This window comes from Crocodylus porosus, unplaced genomic scaffold (genome assembly GCF_001723895.1).
Source record: "Crocodylus porosus isolate Cpor-Errol unplaced genomic scaffold, CroPor_comp1, whole genome shotgun sequence".
NCBI classification, from domain to species: Eukaryota; Metazoa; Chordata; order Crocodylia; family Crocodylidae; genus Crocodylus; species Crocodylus porosus.
Genome location: NW_017728906.1, coordinates 85,468,116 through 85,484,049, shown reverse-complemented (window position 1 = coordinate 85,484,049; position 15,934 = coordinate 85,468,116). Strand labels below are relative to the sequence as shown.

The following is a 15,934-nucleotide window of genomic DNA, read 5'->3' as shown; positions in this document are numbered from 1 at the left end:
TGCCCTGCACAGACAGGCAGCATGCTTCAGCACCGGGCAGGGGATGGGCCCAGGCAAGGCAGTGATCCGGGGGGCTGGGGGAGTGGGTGGGGTCAGTGGGGGTCCCCCCATGGTCCTCTTGCCCCTCCTCCAGCCCCTCTACTGGCAAGAGCCCAGGTCCAGCTTTCTGCAGCTAGCACGCTGCCTGCCCTGCACAGACAGGCAGCATGCTTCAGCACCAGGCTGAGGACCAGCCATAGAGATGCTCTGGCTGGCTACCAAAACATCTCTGTGGAGGACCAAGCCTCCAGTTGCCTCGGGGCATGGTCCAGGATCATGCCCTGCCCCACTTTTTTCCCCCTAAGCCTTTTTTGTCCCCTGGATATCCAGGGGTCTAATTTTGCCCCTGTGCTAGAAATTTGCAGTGCAGGGAACATTTTTTTTTTTTTTGTTCCCACACATGTTCTTGCAGCTGCAAAATGCACATGCAGACTCACGTGGATGCGCCCTATGAGGTTAACACAAAGTCTTCTATGTCAGCTTCCAGGCAGCATGTGCTGTTCTGTGTCAGATATGTTGCAGCTCTCAGAACAGTTTAAATGATTTTGTGATGGTGTTAGTATTCATGCCTCAGGAACCAGCTTTCTCAGAAGCTAAGCTTTGTCTGAGACATGAGATCCTTCTGCTATATAGTTGTCATACCACGGACCTACATGCAGTCCCTGTTTATGACTTCTGAGATGCTTATTCTTCAGGCTACTTCCCACTATCCATCACTAGACAAATCTAGCTACTTGTGGGAGGGAGCCAAAGAGTAGAGACTTATGAAAGTATCTGGGATTCAGAAAGCTAGAGAATTCCAATGCTACATACATTATCACTGTGGGAAAACATTAGGCTAACAACTCTAAAGATGTTTACCATTAATGTTTATGTGCAGCTGATGAGATATTAATGGGCTAAAGGCCTTCTACTCTGTTTTAGACCAGCTTGTTTTGTCAGGAAGGCAGTTGAGGGGGAAAAAATTCTCCCTAAAGATACCTCTATCTGTCTCTTGCTCTCAGGCCAGGGTTGCCAGCTGTCCATAAATTTATAGACACTTCATTAATAAACAGACTAAAAGCACTTGTCTCTAAAAGCCATAAAAAATTGAGACATCTGTAAAAAACACAAAACAACCAGCGCTTCAGTCAACTCTACGTAGCTTATCACAGTGTTGAAGTACAGACAGAGCACAGCCGCACCACCTGGTGTCCAAGTGGGCTTTCAGGGCTTTGTGGCTCACAGGAGTCTCCATATCTCCTTTCCCACTGAAGTCATGTGCTTGTGTTGGTGCTGAGTGAAGATGGGGGTATCAGGTTGTGGGGATGAGTAGGGGCTCTCTGTAGTGGGGGCAGGAGGTTATAAAACCATTGCTGCAGTCGAGAAGAGTTGCCAGCCCCAACCCACCCAGTTTACTGATGATCTGCATTTTTTTTTACTGACAAATACATTTTTTACTATGGTTTGAGCCCAACCCCTAACCTGGAAGAAGGGTTAAATTTACATTATGCAAAACATATGTCAATGTAAAAGTTGGTTATCAGTAAATGGTTTCCATATTGTCGGTAAAAAGTAATTGTTTAGGTTGGCAAGCCTGCCTTAGGCTTGAGGTCATGAAAACCATAGCTGGAGGGAAGACCAATCATCTTAGGGACCATCCAAAGGGCCATTAGGGACTCTGAGTGTCATGTTTACAATGCTTGTTGTTTACCAGGCTTTTAGTCACATATGCTGAACTCTCAGAAGGAAGTTTCTACTCTAGTCTCTTCTGTTGTACAAGCAAAAGGCATATGTGAAGAGTAGAAGCCTATCGTCTGATAGATACAGCTTTTTTCTTCCATAAAATGCTTTACCTACTTGCCCAGAATTGGAACTGTGTGTTTACTTGTTTGAAGATCAGTTATATATGGACAGCAACATTTAAGATCTTTCTGTATCATGAGAGGTTCTTGTAAACTGTAAATTATTCCAAATTGCAGTTGCTAATAGAATACTTGGGAGCACTCTGTGATGCAGCTGAACTCAAAATCTTCCCATCCTGACAATCACTAGTCTGACAAAGGATAAACAAAAGCTAGCAACCAATGGCTTGGACCACACTATGACTGTAAGATCTAAAGACTGCATTTCCTGAGGCATATCTTCATACAAGATGCTTTTAGTGGACTCTCAGGTCCCAATAAATACATGAGATGTATAGACTTTAACAACGAGTTTATAGAAGAGCCAACATCCTGATGACTTTGTCTCACTGGCAGTCCAAAGGCAAGCTACAGCTAGACATGGACATCTAATTGCTTATGATCCAAACTTCAGTGTGTAAAAAATCAATAGGGAGTCTGTAGAGGGATATTCAAAAAGTTGGGAAAGTTTGGTCTTCCCAGGAAGAACTTTGGCATGTAAATGTTCACACAGAAAGATGAAGATAGTCACATAAGATGTAAGGACTGGAATTGCAAAAGTTGGCCCATGTTCAGAAAGTTATTTGTACATTAAAATAATAACATTATTACTTTAAGCACTAAGGTACTAAGCTGCTTCTCTTGTGTTTGGAAAAGACCTGTGTTTGTGGCTTTATCCTACTTAGATATCCATCATCACCATGGATGCCTGGTGCCTCCCACGTCTGGGGGGGCACCAGATTGCTGACCAGGGCGGGGGGGGGGTGGTCCTCCAGTGGCCGATCGCCAAGCCCAGAACCACCAGTGGTGAAACTGGAAGTGCACTTCCAGTTTCATGGGTGGTGCTTCCAGGGGGTGCACGGTCAATCTCGGGTGCCTGTGCACCTGCAGGCACCCGCTACGTGTCACCAATGATCATCACTATGTTTCTAGCAGAGAAGTAGGCAATAAACACAGGCAGACTAAATCAGTCTATGATAGATCAGTCACAAATGTTTACTGCAAGGAGCAGTGGATAGATTTTCACCAGTGAGGGACACCAGAAGTAAATTCCTTTACTAGCTCAGGACCAAATACTACATTAGTTAAATAATCCCTGGAGAAACAGAAAAGATCTGGTAGGTAAGGAGCTTTCTCTATACCTTTCTCTTAGTACCTCTGCTAGCCAAGACGTTGTAAATGTTTACTTGAGTGAGAATTTTGGTGATCCTGTGAGCCTCATCAGGCATGTCTGGTGCAACAGCAAAGGGCTCATGTGGGGCATTCCCCAGAGTCAATGAGAAGCAGCATGTGGGTCCTACAAGTTTTTTGAAATATGTGCCACTGGTAGTTGTCCCTAGGGAACACATGTTCCCACTCATGGGGACACACCCATCCTGGCCAAATAAACCTAATTCCATAGAGGTGCACTGATATATCAGTCGCATACTGGATTGGTATCAATAACAGGAAAATTAACATTATTGGCAATTTGCCTTTTTTGGTCAATAATGTGACTGATAAATGCCACGTGCAAATGCACAGCTGCAGCATACACATGGTCAGGAGCACAGCCTGGCAGCTTGGAGAGCAGTGTCCAGCAGGTAAGTCTGTTGTGGGGGGAGGGACATGGGGGGAAGGAGCAGGGGAGAAGATCGAGGCTCCTATGGTGAGGGAGGGAGTGGGGCAGGGGCAGGCATGCCCAGCTGGGGTGGGATCCAGGACGGAGCCATAGGTGGCTCCTCTGGAAGGTGCTGGGGGGATGAGGGGGAAGCTTCCCGCCTCTGTGTAGCCCCCTGGGGAGGCATGGGGGGCCATGTGCCCCCTGGATTTGTGCACAGACCAAGGGTGGCCTGCCTGCTGCAGGCTCATGGCCAGGGGCTACACTAGCCTCTTCCCAGTAGACTGGGATTGGTCTTGGGGTCGGTTGGGGCAGGGTGGGTGGGTTCACAGTTTGGGTTGGGCAGTGGTGGCAGCTCTGCAAGGGGTAGCATAGGAGGGGCAATGGAAAATTTTGGGATTGGCCATAGACCCCCAATCTCCGCATCTAGCACCACCCCTGCTTGGGACACTATGATGTGCTGCAGCTGAGCCTGCCCTACCCCTGCCCTGGCAGAGGCTGGCACTGGCCCTGGCCCCAGGCCTGCAGTGGGTGGCCCACCCTCACCCTGTGCACAAATCTCGGGGGTCACATGCCTCCCATGCCTCCCCCAAGGCTGCATACAGTGGTGGAGAGCTGCCGTTGCTCTTCATTCCCCAGTGCCCCCTGGACAAGCCTCCTGCAGCTCCACCCAATGTCCCATCCCAGGTTTGCATTCACCACCTTGGCTGGGCAGGACCTGCCCCTGCCCCATTCCCTCCTTCACCCTGGGGCCCTTGATCCCCACCCCCATGCCCTTTTTCCCCACACAGACTTACCAGGAGGAGGATGCTCTCCAAGCTGCCAGGCTGCATTCCTGTAAATCAGCTATTGGATCACTATCAGCCGATATGGCTTGTTAATAATTGGCCATTGGTATCAGCTACAAAAATCTTTATCAGTGCACCCCTATAATTCCATGATGCTGGGAATCTGGCCTCAGAGCATGACTTGGAGCTGGAGCACTTCTTTCATACCAGCCAAAGAACTTCCTCCTGGACAACTTGCTTCTGCCTGGAAAGGTGACAGATCTATAGTTTATGGCAGGGGTGGGCAATTATTTGGGCCCATTTGCCACACAAACAGTTCTGGGGAACTATTGCAGGCTGATCAGCCACCCTCCCAACCACAGTGCCCAGCAGCAGGTGACTGCACAGCCCCAGCCCCAGTTTGCCCCACACCTTGTCCAGATTTACTTTAGGCTGCTCTGCAGCAACTCTCCACTGCCACCACTGCCCTGCTGGTTGTGGGAGAGAGGAGCCACAGATCAGTTCAGGTGTGGGCTGCAGGCAGCTGCAGCAAGAAGGGTCCAGCAGCAATAAGGGTGAAGTGGCCACTTTTCCCCCTATGCCCAGCAGCTTCTGCCCAGCTACCACCTCAGCTGCTGGTGCTCATCATGGGTAGGAGGTCCGGAGTGAGTGCGGGGCTGGCTGGGGTCAGGGCTGTGCGCATAAGTCCTGGTTGGTTGAGAACTAGTCTACTCCAGTTGGGGAGGGTCTGGAGCAGGCCCAGGCTGGGCTGTGCGCATGGGTCCCCGCCAGTACCATGGGGCTGGGGTCAGTGACGGCAATAACCAGGAGGAGCTGCCCCATCCTGGGTTGCCTAGAAATGCAGTCCAGCCATGGAGCCATCCCAGCTCCTCTGTGTGCCTGAGGACAGCAGAATGCACCACTGACCAGATGGCACTAGGAACGATGAGACCAAGGGACCCACTGCAGATTGGACAAAGTCTCTGGCCCACAGGCTGTATTTTGCCTACCCATATAACCGGTGAATGTAGGGGGCTCATATGTGGACCCCTTTATTACCTCTGAGTTGAATTTAAATCCTAACTCTGTCAAATAACATCCAGCCTGTTGTTTCTGCCATCCCTTACCTTCAGATTTATGTAGGGATTTCTTCTTTTTAAAAATGTCATTGACAAACCCCTCTTTATCAAAGGGGTTATTAATATGATTCTGGCAAAGCTAATGAAAACTCCTTTTAAGCTACTCAATAACTGTGAATTCATGTTTCATATTTCTTTACATAGAAGATCATTGTCCTTGGAACAATAATTTCTGCTTGTAGAGAGAGAGTTTTAGGCTCTAGTGACTGATCCATCTTTTCCAAGTTTCACAAGGTCATGTTTCAAACTCAGTTAAAACTGCTTTTGAAAGTGGTAGCAAATTTTTATTGTGATGAGCCTCACCACTTGTTCCATCCCACCTTGTCCTTCCTTGTTGATGCCCCAGTGCCTACTTCAGAAAGTTTTAACTGGAGCAGTACCAAATATTAGAAAATCATCCTTTCTTCCTTCCTTCCACTTCAGATGCTTCAGACCAGGCTTGCTTGGAGCTGTGTGGGGCGATCCTGAGAGTAAGACTCCCTAGCTTCCTATCTCTTTTCTTTCCTTACTCCCACCTGTCTAAAGGTCTGTTCCTTTTGTTTATCTCCCTTTCTGATTTTTTTCTTGCATTTTCACAGTGTTTTTTCTTCTTTTTCTCTGCTCTCTGTCCCCTCCCCTTCTACTTCCAGTTTCGTTGTCTGTGAGTTGCTATTTAACAGCCTTTTTTTACTATTTCTTTTGCTTGCTTGCTTGCTTGTTGCAGGGAGTATCTTTTTCTACATGTTGTCTTTCGAGGGATCCCCTTAATCCCCACCCTTTTTTCTTTTTTTTCTGTTTTGTGTTATTCCTAACTCACATAAGCCTCCCCCCTGATTTTTTCCACTCCATCCCTTTCCCCCGCCCCGTCGAGCACACGTTTCCCTCTCCCTTTCAGTTTTTTATGGCCACATTCCCAGACACTTATCTCTGTAGTTAATATACACAACTTTTTTTCATTCCCTTAGCTTTAGCTTTTGAAATTAACCCTCTCCTAGCAGGAATGTCCTTTCCTATACCCATTGGCTGGCATGAGGATGCCTCTCAAGACCTCTCCCTTAACCATGGCTTGAGTGTTCACACCCCTCCCTATGTTGGGTTCGAGGTCTGCATAGGTGCCCTAGCTGGTCTCCTGGGACAGTGTAACGTGTTACATAGGTCGTGTAAATGCAGTCCCAGTGATTTACCTGAGCACTTCCACCCAGGGTATGTGTGGAGGACCTGGACATCAGGGGCATACACTATCTTGTCTCGCCTCTAGATGCCTAGGCAGTGAGGGTAGTGATTTCCAATGTGCCCCTGCATGTGTCTGACCAGGAGCTGGCCAAGGGACTTGAGCGTTATGGGGTTCCTACAAGTCCCTTTTCCTGACTGATGATTGGAGGCAAGGACCCATGTCCTGTCTTTTTGAAGGCCAGTTTTCATGCTCCTCAGGGAGGGCCCTTGGTCTCTGCCTCACTCCTTGAACCTCATGCTTGACAGGTGGAGGTTTGTGATTTATTTTTCCTTGGGTTGAGATCATGTGTTTCCAGTATGGTAGCTCTTCCCACCTAGCAGCCCAGTGCCTGCAGGGGAAAGCGGCCAGGTCATTGGCGACTGCAGCAGTGCCGATGGATGGCGCACCGGCTTCTGGGATGCAGGCCCCACCCAGTGAGGCCAGGAGCTCTTCCCAGCCTCCTTTCACCCCTGTTCTATCCAAGGGGGTTGGGGTCTCTGGCATGACAGCACCATCCAGCGGAGGCACTGGGACTACTCCCCAGCCCTCTCCCCTGCCCATTCCATCTGCAGAGATGCAGCATCCCCAGCAGGTGGAGGGGCTGATGCCTCCACTTTCCCCCTTCTTTCCCCGATCACCCTGGCTAAGGTGGCTAGGGTGGCCAGTGACTGTGATGCCAAGCCTCTGTTGGATGATGGGGTTCAGGCCTCCTCCCAGTTGCCTTCTACCATGGCCTTGTCTGAGGTGATTGGCCCTGGGAGGTAGGCTGGGACAGTAGCTGACTCTTGCCTTGCTTCAGGAGACACATTCCAATGGGCTCAGCTGCATGGCTTGGCATGCCACTTGTTCCTGAGCCATGGCACCAACCTTAGTGCTGGGGTTGCGACTCTTCTCTTGCCACAACTACAGCATAATACAGCGGTGGCGCTGGAGGTCATCCCCAACTGCCTGTTGACTGTCCACATCACCCTAGCACAACACCTGCTACTCCTCAACGTTTATGCACCCACTGATGGCCAGAAGAGGGTTGCTTTCGTTGAGACCTTGGCTGCCCTCCTGTGTGATGCTAGTGAGGGTGATGACCTGGTCCTCATAGGTGGTGATTTTAACTGCACAATTGATGCCTCACTTGACCACATGGAGCCTGAGCCTCGCCTCACCTCACCTCACTTTAGCCTGCAAGCTGCAGTCTGACTTGAAAACTGCAGGCCTCATTGACGTCTGGCGAGCCCTGCATCCTGACACACGCTAGTATACCTGGGCCAGGATGAGTGCCAGTGGTCTCACTATGGCCCCCCTTCGCCGCCTTTGTCACCAGGCATCATCTGCCACTCCTGTGCAGTGGCTGCATCGTTGCTTCAGGCCTGTCAGATCATGGCCTGGCCTGCTGTGAACTGAGCCTGCCAGGGAGATCCTGCATGGGCACCCTATTGGTGCTTCAACATCAGCCTGCTTCAAGACTCCTACTTCTGGGACTGCTTCGCCCACTTTTGATGGGGTGGGAGGCTGTGAGACTGAGCTACTCCTTCTGGAAGCTGTGGTGGGACATGGGCAAAGTACAGATTTGGGCTTTTTGCCAGCAGTACACCCAGATGGCTACAAATGAACTGCACTGCAGTATCAAAGAGCTGGAGGAAGATGTGGCAGAGCTCAAGGCCTCCCTGCTGGCTGCCGGCAGTGATGCAGTCCTGCATAAGAGCCTCCAGTTCCGCAGAAAATGCCTGCGTGACTTGTTGGAAAGTGTGGCCCATGGAGCGGGGATCCATGCTCACTGTCAAGAGCTGGCAGAAACCAATGCCTCAACTCGCTTCTTCTTCAACCTGGAGTGGTGGTGGGCAGCAAGCAAAGTCTTAGATCACCTTAAGACCCCTGAGGGCCAGGTAATCATGGACCTGAGTGAAGTACATGAGCACACCATCGCTTTCTATAGTGACCTGTTTGCGGCTGAGTTGTGCTGCCCCGAGGCATGCGGGAACTCCATAAGGGCCTGCCATATCTCTGTGCCCTGGAGGCCAGTGAGCTTGAGTGGGAATTGTCTTTGGAAGAGCTGGCAGCCGCTGCAGCTGGCCTCGCCTCCAGCAAAACCCCAGGCCTCAACGGGTTACCTGCTGAATTGTATAAGACCTCCTGGCCTCTCCTTGGCCCCTGCCTCCTGAGCATTTTCCAGGAGAGTCTTGCCACCGAGTGGATATGCTGCTGCCCAAGAAGGGAGACCTTGGGTGCATAAAGAATTGGCAGAAGGTCTTCCTGCTGTGCACAGACTACAAGATTCTGACCAAAGCACTGGTGAACCGCCTCTGCACCATCACGGCCTTCATCACTGCGCCTGAGCAGAGCTACTGCATGCCGGGAAAGACCATTCACGATAACATGTTTCTGCTGTGTGACCTACTTACATATGGTGAAGTCTTCAGCCTAGACATCGGCCTCATCTCTCTGAATCAGGAGAAGGCCTTCAATCAGGTGGGCCATGTGTACCTCTTCCAGACCCTGGAGGCCTTTGGCTTCAGACCCCTCTTCGCCAGGGCCCTCAAGGTCTTGTACCAAGATACCTGCAACCTGCTCAAGGTGAATGGCATGCTCTGCACCCCATTCCCCGTGCACAGGGGCATCCATCAGGGCTGCCCCCTGTCAGGCATGCTCTATGCCTGCTGCACGTGCTGCAGCACCACCTGAATGGTGTGGCCTTGCCATTGGCCATTGGCCCTCTGCTCCAGCTGTCACTGTATGCAGATGATCTGACCATCTTCCTTAACACCCAGGAAGATGTGTGGACTCTGACAGACTGTCAGTGAGCCTATGAATGCGCCTCCTTGGCTGATACTAGCTGGGCCAAGAGTGATACTCTGCTGCTTGGTGCGCAGATCAGCACGACCCCCCTGGATTTGACAGGGGGCCTCAGCTGGTGCTGCAAGGGCCTCAAGGTCCTGGGTGTGTTCCTAAGGCCACTGACCTTCATGGCAGCAATTGGGATGGCCTTGAGGAAGGGGTGGAGGCCCACCTACAGTGCTGGCACTGGTGGCTACACAGCCTTTCCTACAGTGGATGTCCTCATTGCAAACAACCTGGTGGCAGTGACGCTGTGGCACTGGTGTGCCATACTCGACCCACCACAGGACCTACTTGTGAGGCTCCAGTCCTTCCTGGTAGATTTTTTCTGGGATGGGTGCCCCTGGTTGCCATGAGCTGCCCTTTACCCCCTGTTGCTGACGGGGGCCAGAGCCTGGTCAACCTCACAAGCAAGGTGACCACCTTCTGCCTGCAAGCCCTTCAGTGACTCCTCTACGGTGAGGAGCGCTTACCCTGGCAACAGCTGGTGTGCTGGTTCCTGCAGAGGGTGGGGGCCCTCGGCTTCGACCAGGAGCTCTTCATGCTGGACCTCATGCTCCTGAACTGAGCGGTGCTTCCAGCTTTCTACTGTGGCATAGTATGAGCCTGGCAGGCCACCTTCTGCCTCCAGCTCGAGGCCTGGCACCTGCAGTTCCCACAGCTGCTGAGGGAGCCCCTGGTGCACAAACCAGCCCTGAGGCACCCCGTGCTGAGCCAGGCCTCTGCCAGCCTCACAGCTGAGCTCAGCCAGAGGACACACACCTGGATGAGGGATCTCCTTGACCCTACTTGGTTGGCCTGGTTCTCACCCTGACCACCCAGCTAGGCAAGCTGTCCATCTGCAGCATGGGCCATCTGCTGCATGACATCCAGGCTGTCCTCCCATCTGGGGGGCAGCAACCACCCTGGATGACCATCTCCAGGCACACCAGGTCCCCCATGCCACAGATGCCCCGAGTGAGGTGTTTCCCATGCTGCCAGTCACCCTGGCCATGGCCAGAGAGCTGGCCGGTGGGTCTGGCACCCTACTAATGCTTCCTGTGCCTCCTGACAGTGAGACAGGTTGCCCCTTTGCTTTTCTGTTGCGTAGAAGCCTATATGCCTGGGTAGTTCATGTCCACCATGCCCAGGTGCTGGCGGGCCACCCCAGTACACCGTGGCAATGGCACCTGGGGCTGCGATATTCCCTGCCGGCCCATCCAGCTTGGAACACATTGTATAAGCCACCAACTGCTAGGAAGACTGGCGACCTGCAGTGGCGGTTGCTGCACAGCATCCTAGCCACTAGTATGTTTGCATCCCACTTTGACCCAGCTGCCTCGACAGCCTGCCCCTTCTGCCCCAGGGGTGTTAAGGAGAACCTCTTTCCTCGACTGTCTCCACACGCAGCCACTCTTTTTTGGCCTCAAACCACTGCTGTGGGTGCTGGGTAGGAGTCTCTTGGAGACCACCTACATGTGCTCTTACCTCTACTGGGCAGCCGAGCTGGGTGCCATCTGCCTGGCAAAGTTTCTAATGGGTCAGGCAGGATGGCCATCCTCAAGGGCCACCGCAGCTGGCTTGCTGGGACCGGCTCAGACGATGCTCTGTGGCTTTTCGGCCTCCTGGTGCAAGTATGCCTCTTGCTGGAAATCAATGGGAGTTTTGCTATCAAGATTTCATGTGTTGTGAATAGAAAGGAGAAAATTACTGACTTAGAATGCTGTTGCTCTAAAGATATCAGTCAGATGGGGTTTTCCTTCACTCACCTGCTTCTCTGAGGGATTTTGGAATAGTTTTCTGTTGAGGTAATGTTAAAGTGTATACACTTGTTTACCATTAACTTTTTGACACAATAATTTTCAATCATTTTACTGAATTCTTTTTTTTGGGGGGGGGTGGATTTTGACTCCTTAGTTGGGGCATAAATAGCTAAATTTAAATGCAGTGGCTAGAGTCAGAGGGAAGGAAGGGAAACTTCTGTTTTATCTCAATTTTACTCCCATTAGGGACCTAATATTTCGAGAACTTGGAAGTTCTACTTTGCTTTTTTTGCCCCCCTTTTTTGCCAAGAACTGAGAGCCAGGGGTGAGAATTATATCAAATGATATTTTCAGAGTTTCAGAATAAAGGCAAGTAATTTTTTCCTTGTATTATTAGCTCACTGTCTTTAGATGTCTTGTTAATACCAGAGGCAACTGAGAGAATGCAGTAGACTTAGACTGATGAATCCAGTCCTTAGTCTAGCTATGCATGGCCTTCCCATGCTGCAGAGTGCAGTTGTGTATGGATAATGTACAGGAGGACATTAAGAATGGTGTATTTTCCTTCAGCCTTCCTTGAAAGAGAAGTTTACAGTGGGCTACATAGGAAGAGTATCATGGTCAGATTTAATCCAAACCATTCCGTGTAGTTGCAATAATACATTTTCTAGTTTCCAGGTAATATATTTTAACTGTAGTGCAGTACCAGTGATAGATTTCTTTTTTATCTACTCTAAGACCCTTTATAGCTTTTCCAGTTCAGGGTAGATTTAAGATGTTGACAAGTGTCTTTGGAGACAATACAGATTTTCGATTTCATCCCTCAACTGTGTTGCTGAATGAGACAGTGCTGCTTCAGTAAGGATTTCTGCTGTAGCATGTATTGCTTTATCTTGATGTAATTGTTACAGAATATTTCATGTTTTTGTTTTGCAGACTAACAAGGGGGATGAGCTCTCAAATCGCATCCAGAATACATTAGGCAACTATGATGAAATGAAAGATTTACTGACTGATCGATCCAACCAGAGCCACCTTGTTGGGGTTCCAAAACCAGGGATCCCACAGGCATCTGTAGCTAAAGCAGATGAACATTTCATTGCAGACTCAAGACCACAGTCCCAGCCTTCCATCAGCACTTCATCCTCCATACCAGCAGCTTTATGTGGACAGAACAAGAGCACCACAATGGGTTGGCAAAAAGTTGGGCAAAATACTTCTGATGGCCAGCAGAGGACAAGCAAGCATGGACACAGATTACTTGAGTCACACAACAGTGACTTCAAAATGACTAACCAAAAATCCAGTCTAGAAAAGCTAAAACACTATGCATCAAGTCCAACATCCTCTGCCTCCAATGCTACACAACCAGGTACTTTAAGGTCCACGCTTGGAGACAGTGTCAGCAGAGTGCAACAGCAGTCAAAAATAAGTTGCAATGCAGAAGTTGGACCTCATGTTCAAGAAAGACCAACAAAACATACCACTGGGCATTGCGTTCAAAACTTTCCTCCTTCACTTGCTTCAAAGCCCACTATAGTGCAGCAGAAACCAACAGCTTATGTAAGGCCAATGGATGGACAAGATCAGGCTCCTGATGAGTCCCCAAAGCTAAAATTATCTGCAGAAACTAACAAGCACTGTACATCATATAAGGGAGTTCCTTCTAATAAACCTGACTCAACTAGAACCAAGTCTAAGATTGCAAAATTTAGCATTCCCAAGCAAGAAGAGGTAAGTGCTTTTTAGCTATTTCATAATAAGCTGGTGGCTAATTTTTGCAAATTACATCTTTTTAAGCAGTACTTTTTTTTGTTTAAAAGTTTTTTAGGGGTTTTTTTTCAATCTTTACATTGAGATCAATATGCTGAAAATAGTAGTTTTGTATTTTAGATAAAAAAATATATTGGAGATAAAACTCCAGTTGGAGCCATATTTGGTTGTTGTTCTCCCTTTGGTCAGAAAGGCTGCTAATGGTCCAGAGTAGTTCTGTTCTTTTCAATGATGTCAGAACAGCTTCAAGATGTAAATAACTTGTATAATCAATATCTGTTACATCACAGAGACAAGAGTCTAATAATGGGACTAGCTTTTCACATCAATGGCTTTTATAATGATTGTTTCCATTGCAAAGTGATTTCTAAAGAGATTAAGAGAAAAATATGCAATGTATTTTCCTCAAGAAGCACCATCTAATAGAACACCAAAAAAGCTAAAAACATGCATGTTTCATAAAAAAAAAAAAAAAAAAAAAAAAAAAAGCTTCCAGGCAACATTTCTGGTATTTGCTGCATATCTTTAAAGATGCCTCTTTTTTTGTGCAGGAAATTATTCAAAGCAGTCGTTAGCCACAGAATATTCTGATGGGGACATTTTTGTGATTTTGCTGGAGTTTTTTTAGCAGACTATTATACTTTAAGTTTTGGAGCCTTCTATTCCATGTTTCTCATAGAGGATCATATCTGGGGTGGGAATTGATGTAGGTCTCTTGATTTCATTAGGCCTATGCTAATTTACACCATTTATAGGTCTGAGCTATTCTGTGTTTGGCTGGGGATATGATTTTTCTGATTTGACAGTTGACTGGCCTGTCAATTGTTTAGGGAACCAAATCTCTATGAAAACAATTGTATGGTTTCATCTAGTCCCTTCAGGCTCTCCAACCACAGTTATTTTCTCTAAGTGAATGTAGCACCAGTTCCAAGCAAAAATGAAGTGACTTGTCCTTGAAAAGTGATTGGTTTTTTTTTTTAAATGCTTTTAAGCCAAGTTTTCCAGAGCTCCTGGAAAGGGTCAACCACTCAGATACCTACCACTCTCTCTCATCATTGTCAATAGGACACTGAAGTCAGAGGATGCTCTCTCAGCAACATAACCATCATATCTCCTTTGCAGAGAATAACGAGGATCCCATAGTTTCCAGTGGGTACAAAGGGCTGAAGTCAGGTTGTTTTAGGTGACCCCTTTGGGAGGTCAGTGCAGAACCCTAAAGACTGGAAGTGCCAGAAATAAGGCTTTGAGGGAAGTCAGGATGGGAAACTTGTTAGGAAATGGTAAGGGAACTGTGAGAAGATGGAGGAATGTAGAAGAGCAAGAGGGAGATAGAAAGCATGCAGGGAAATATGGAAAACAGAAAAGAGGCAGAGGGACTTGGTGCAAAGAACCATGTAGCATGGGGAAAATATTTAGTGCAGAAGGTCGCTGGAGGCTTTGTCTAGGCCTGAATGAAAAGCGTATTGTTGAACATCTTAGCAACTCCATATTACCCAACAAGTTTTCAGAGTTTAGTGTAGACAAGGCAGCATGTTTTCAACATAAATTGAACTGGCTAAGTCAGTGGGGCGCCACTTTTTTGGCAGGCATACCACAAATTACACCTCCCGAAGTGCCACTCTGATCCCCTTCCCCTGCCCAATCTATTGCTCTGCTTTTTGTTTCCTGCCCTGTAGTCTGCCCAATCTGCTGCTCTGCTTTCTGTTTTCTGCTCACCCTGCTGATGTATCACCTTCTTGATCTCCTCCTTGATCTATTGCATGCCAGATATAGAAGCTGCCTGTTCTACTTTTGGCACATGTGCTGCATATTGGCTCAATTTCTGGGTTGAGTAAGTCCGAGTTCTCTTTCCATGGCCTTTATTTTATCCATGTAGCTTTTTAAAAATACATTACTGTGCCTACATTAGACTCTTAAAACATGTAGTGGAGAATGCACAGGGAAAGGTGGGATGCAGAAAGAAATTGAGGGGACCTGAAGGAAAATGGCATAGCAGAGAGAGATAACATAAAAGGTAGGAGACTGAAGGACAATGAAGGGGAAAATAGGACTCAAATTAACATGTGTAGGTGGGGGAATAGGAAACTGGAGGAGAATATAAGCTTAGTGTGTCCAGGTAGCGAGAGTAATAGAAAAACAATGATTATTTATCCACAAAGGTAAGATTGGGTTCTCCTTTAAGTAAAAAAGAGAGGCTAGTATTATGATATGGGCATTATGATATGGGCACTTTAGGGTTTATTTTGATCCTTGTGTGGCCACAAAGAAGTTGGATTTGGGCAGTTTATCCCAAGAGGTGAAGATATTGGAGGCTAATGATTAGGGGTGCGCTGATAGAGATTTTTGGAGCCGATACCAATAGCTGATTTTTAAGGAGGCATATTGGCTAATACCAATCTGATTTCTGATACCAGCCTGGCAGCTTGAAGAGCTGCATGCAGCTGGTAAGTTTGGTGTGGTGAAAGGGGAGGGGGAGGGGGAGGAAAAGGAAAGGGGCAAGAGGGGGCAGATCAAGGTCCCTGCAGTGAGGAAGGAATGGGGCTGGGGCTGGGGCAAGTGCTGCCCAGCTGGGGCAGGGTGGCTGAGGGATGGAGCCATGACTCATCCAGGGGGTGTGGGGAGGAGGGGGCAGCTCCTGCCACTGCACACTGCTCATCCAGGAGCAGCTTGTTCAGTGACTCATCGTGTTACCAGATTTGCCCACTACTTTGGGGTGTGCTCATTTATTAGGGCTAAAGTCTTGGTAACTCTATCAATGTGCTGCTTGTGTTACTGGTGTTTCTATATGGAGCTGTATCTCTCCCTTCTGCAAGCCCTCACCCTCCAATGGAGCTATCTTGCAGGACTCAGTTCAGTGGGGGTGGGTTCCTCCCGTCCCCAAATCAGTCATACACACACACACACAGATTAACGTGACACGCCTGACCTGGCCGGGTTGATCAGCATGGACAGGCTGACACCCTCATATGC

General features: G+C 48.6%; 1 protein-coding gene across 1 annotated transcript in view; it reads left to right on the top strand.

The window, feature by feature from the left end:
- Positions 1–15,934, top strand: part of AFF3 (AF4/FMR2 family member 3) — a 590,786-nt gene that overhangs the window by 85,895 nt on the left and 488,957 nt on the right. The window contains exon 3 of the mRNA XM_019529497.1: positions 12,128–12,925. Within this exon, the coding sequence (XP_019385042.1) occupies positions 12,128–12,925 (798 nt within the window). The remainder of the gene's footprint in view (positions 1–12,127; positions 12,926–15,934) is intronic.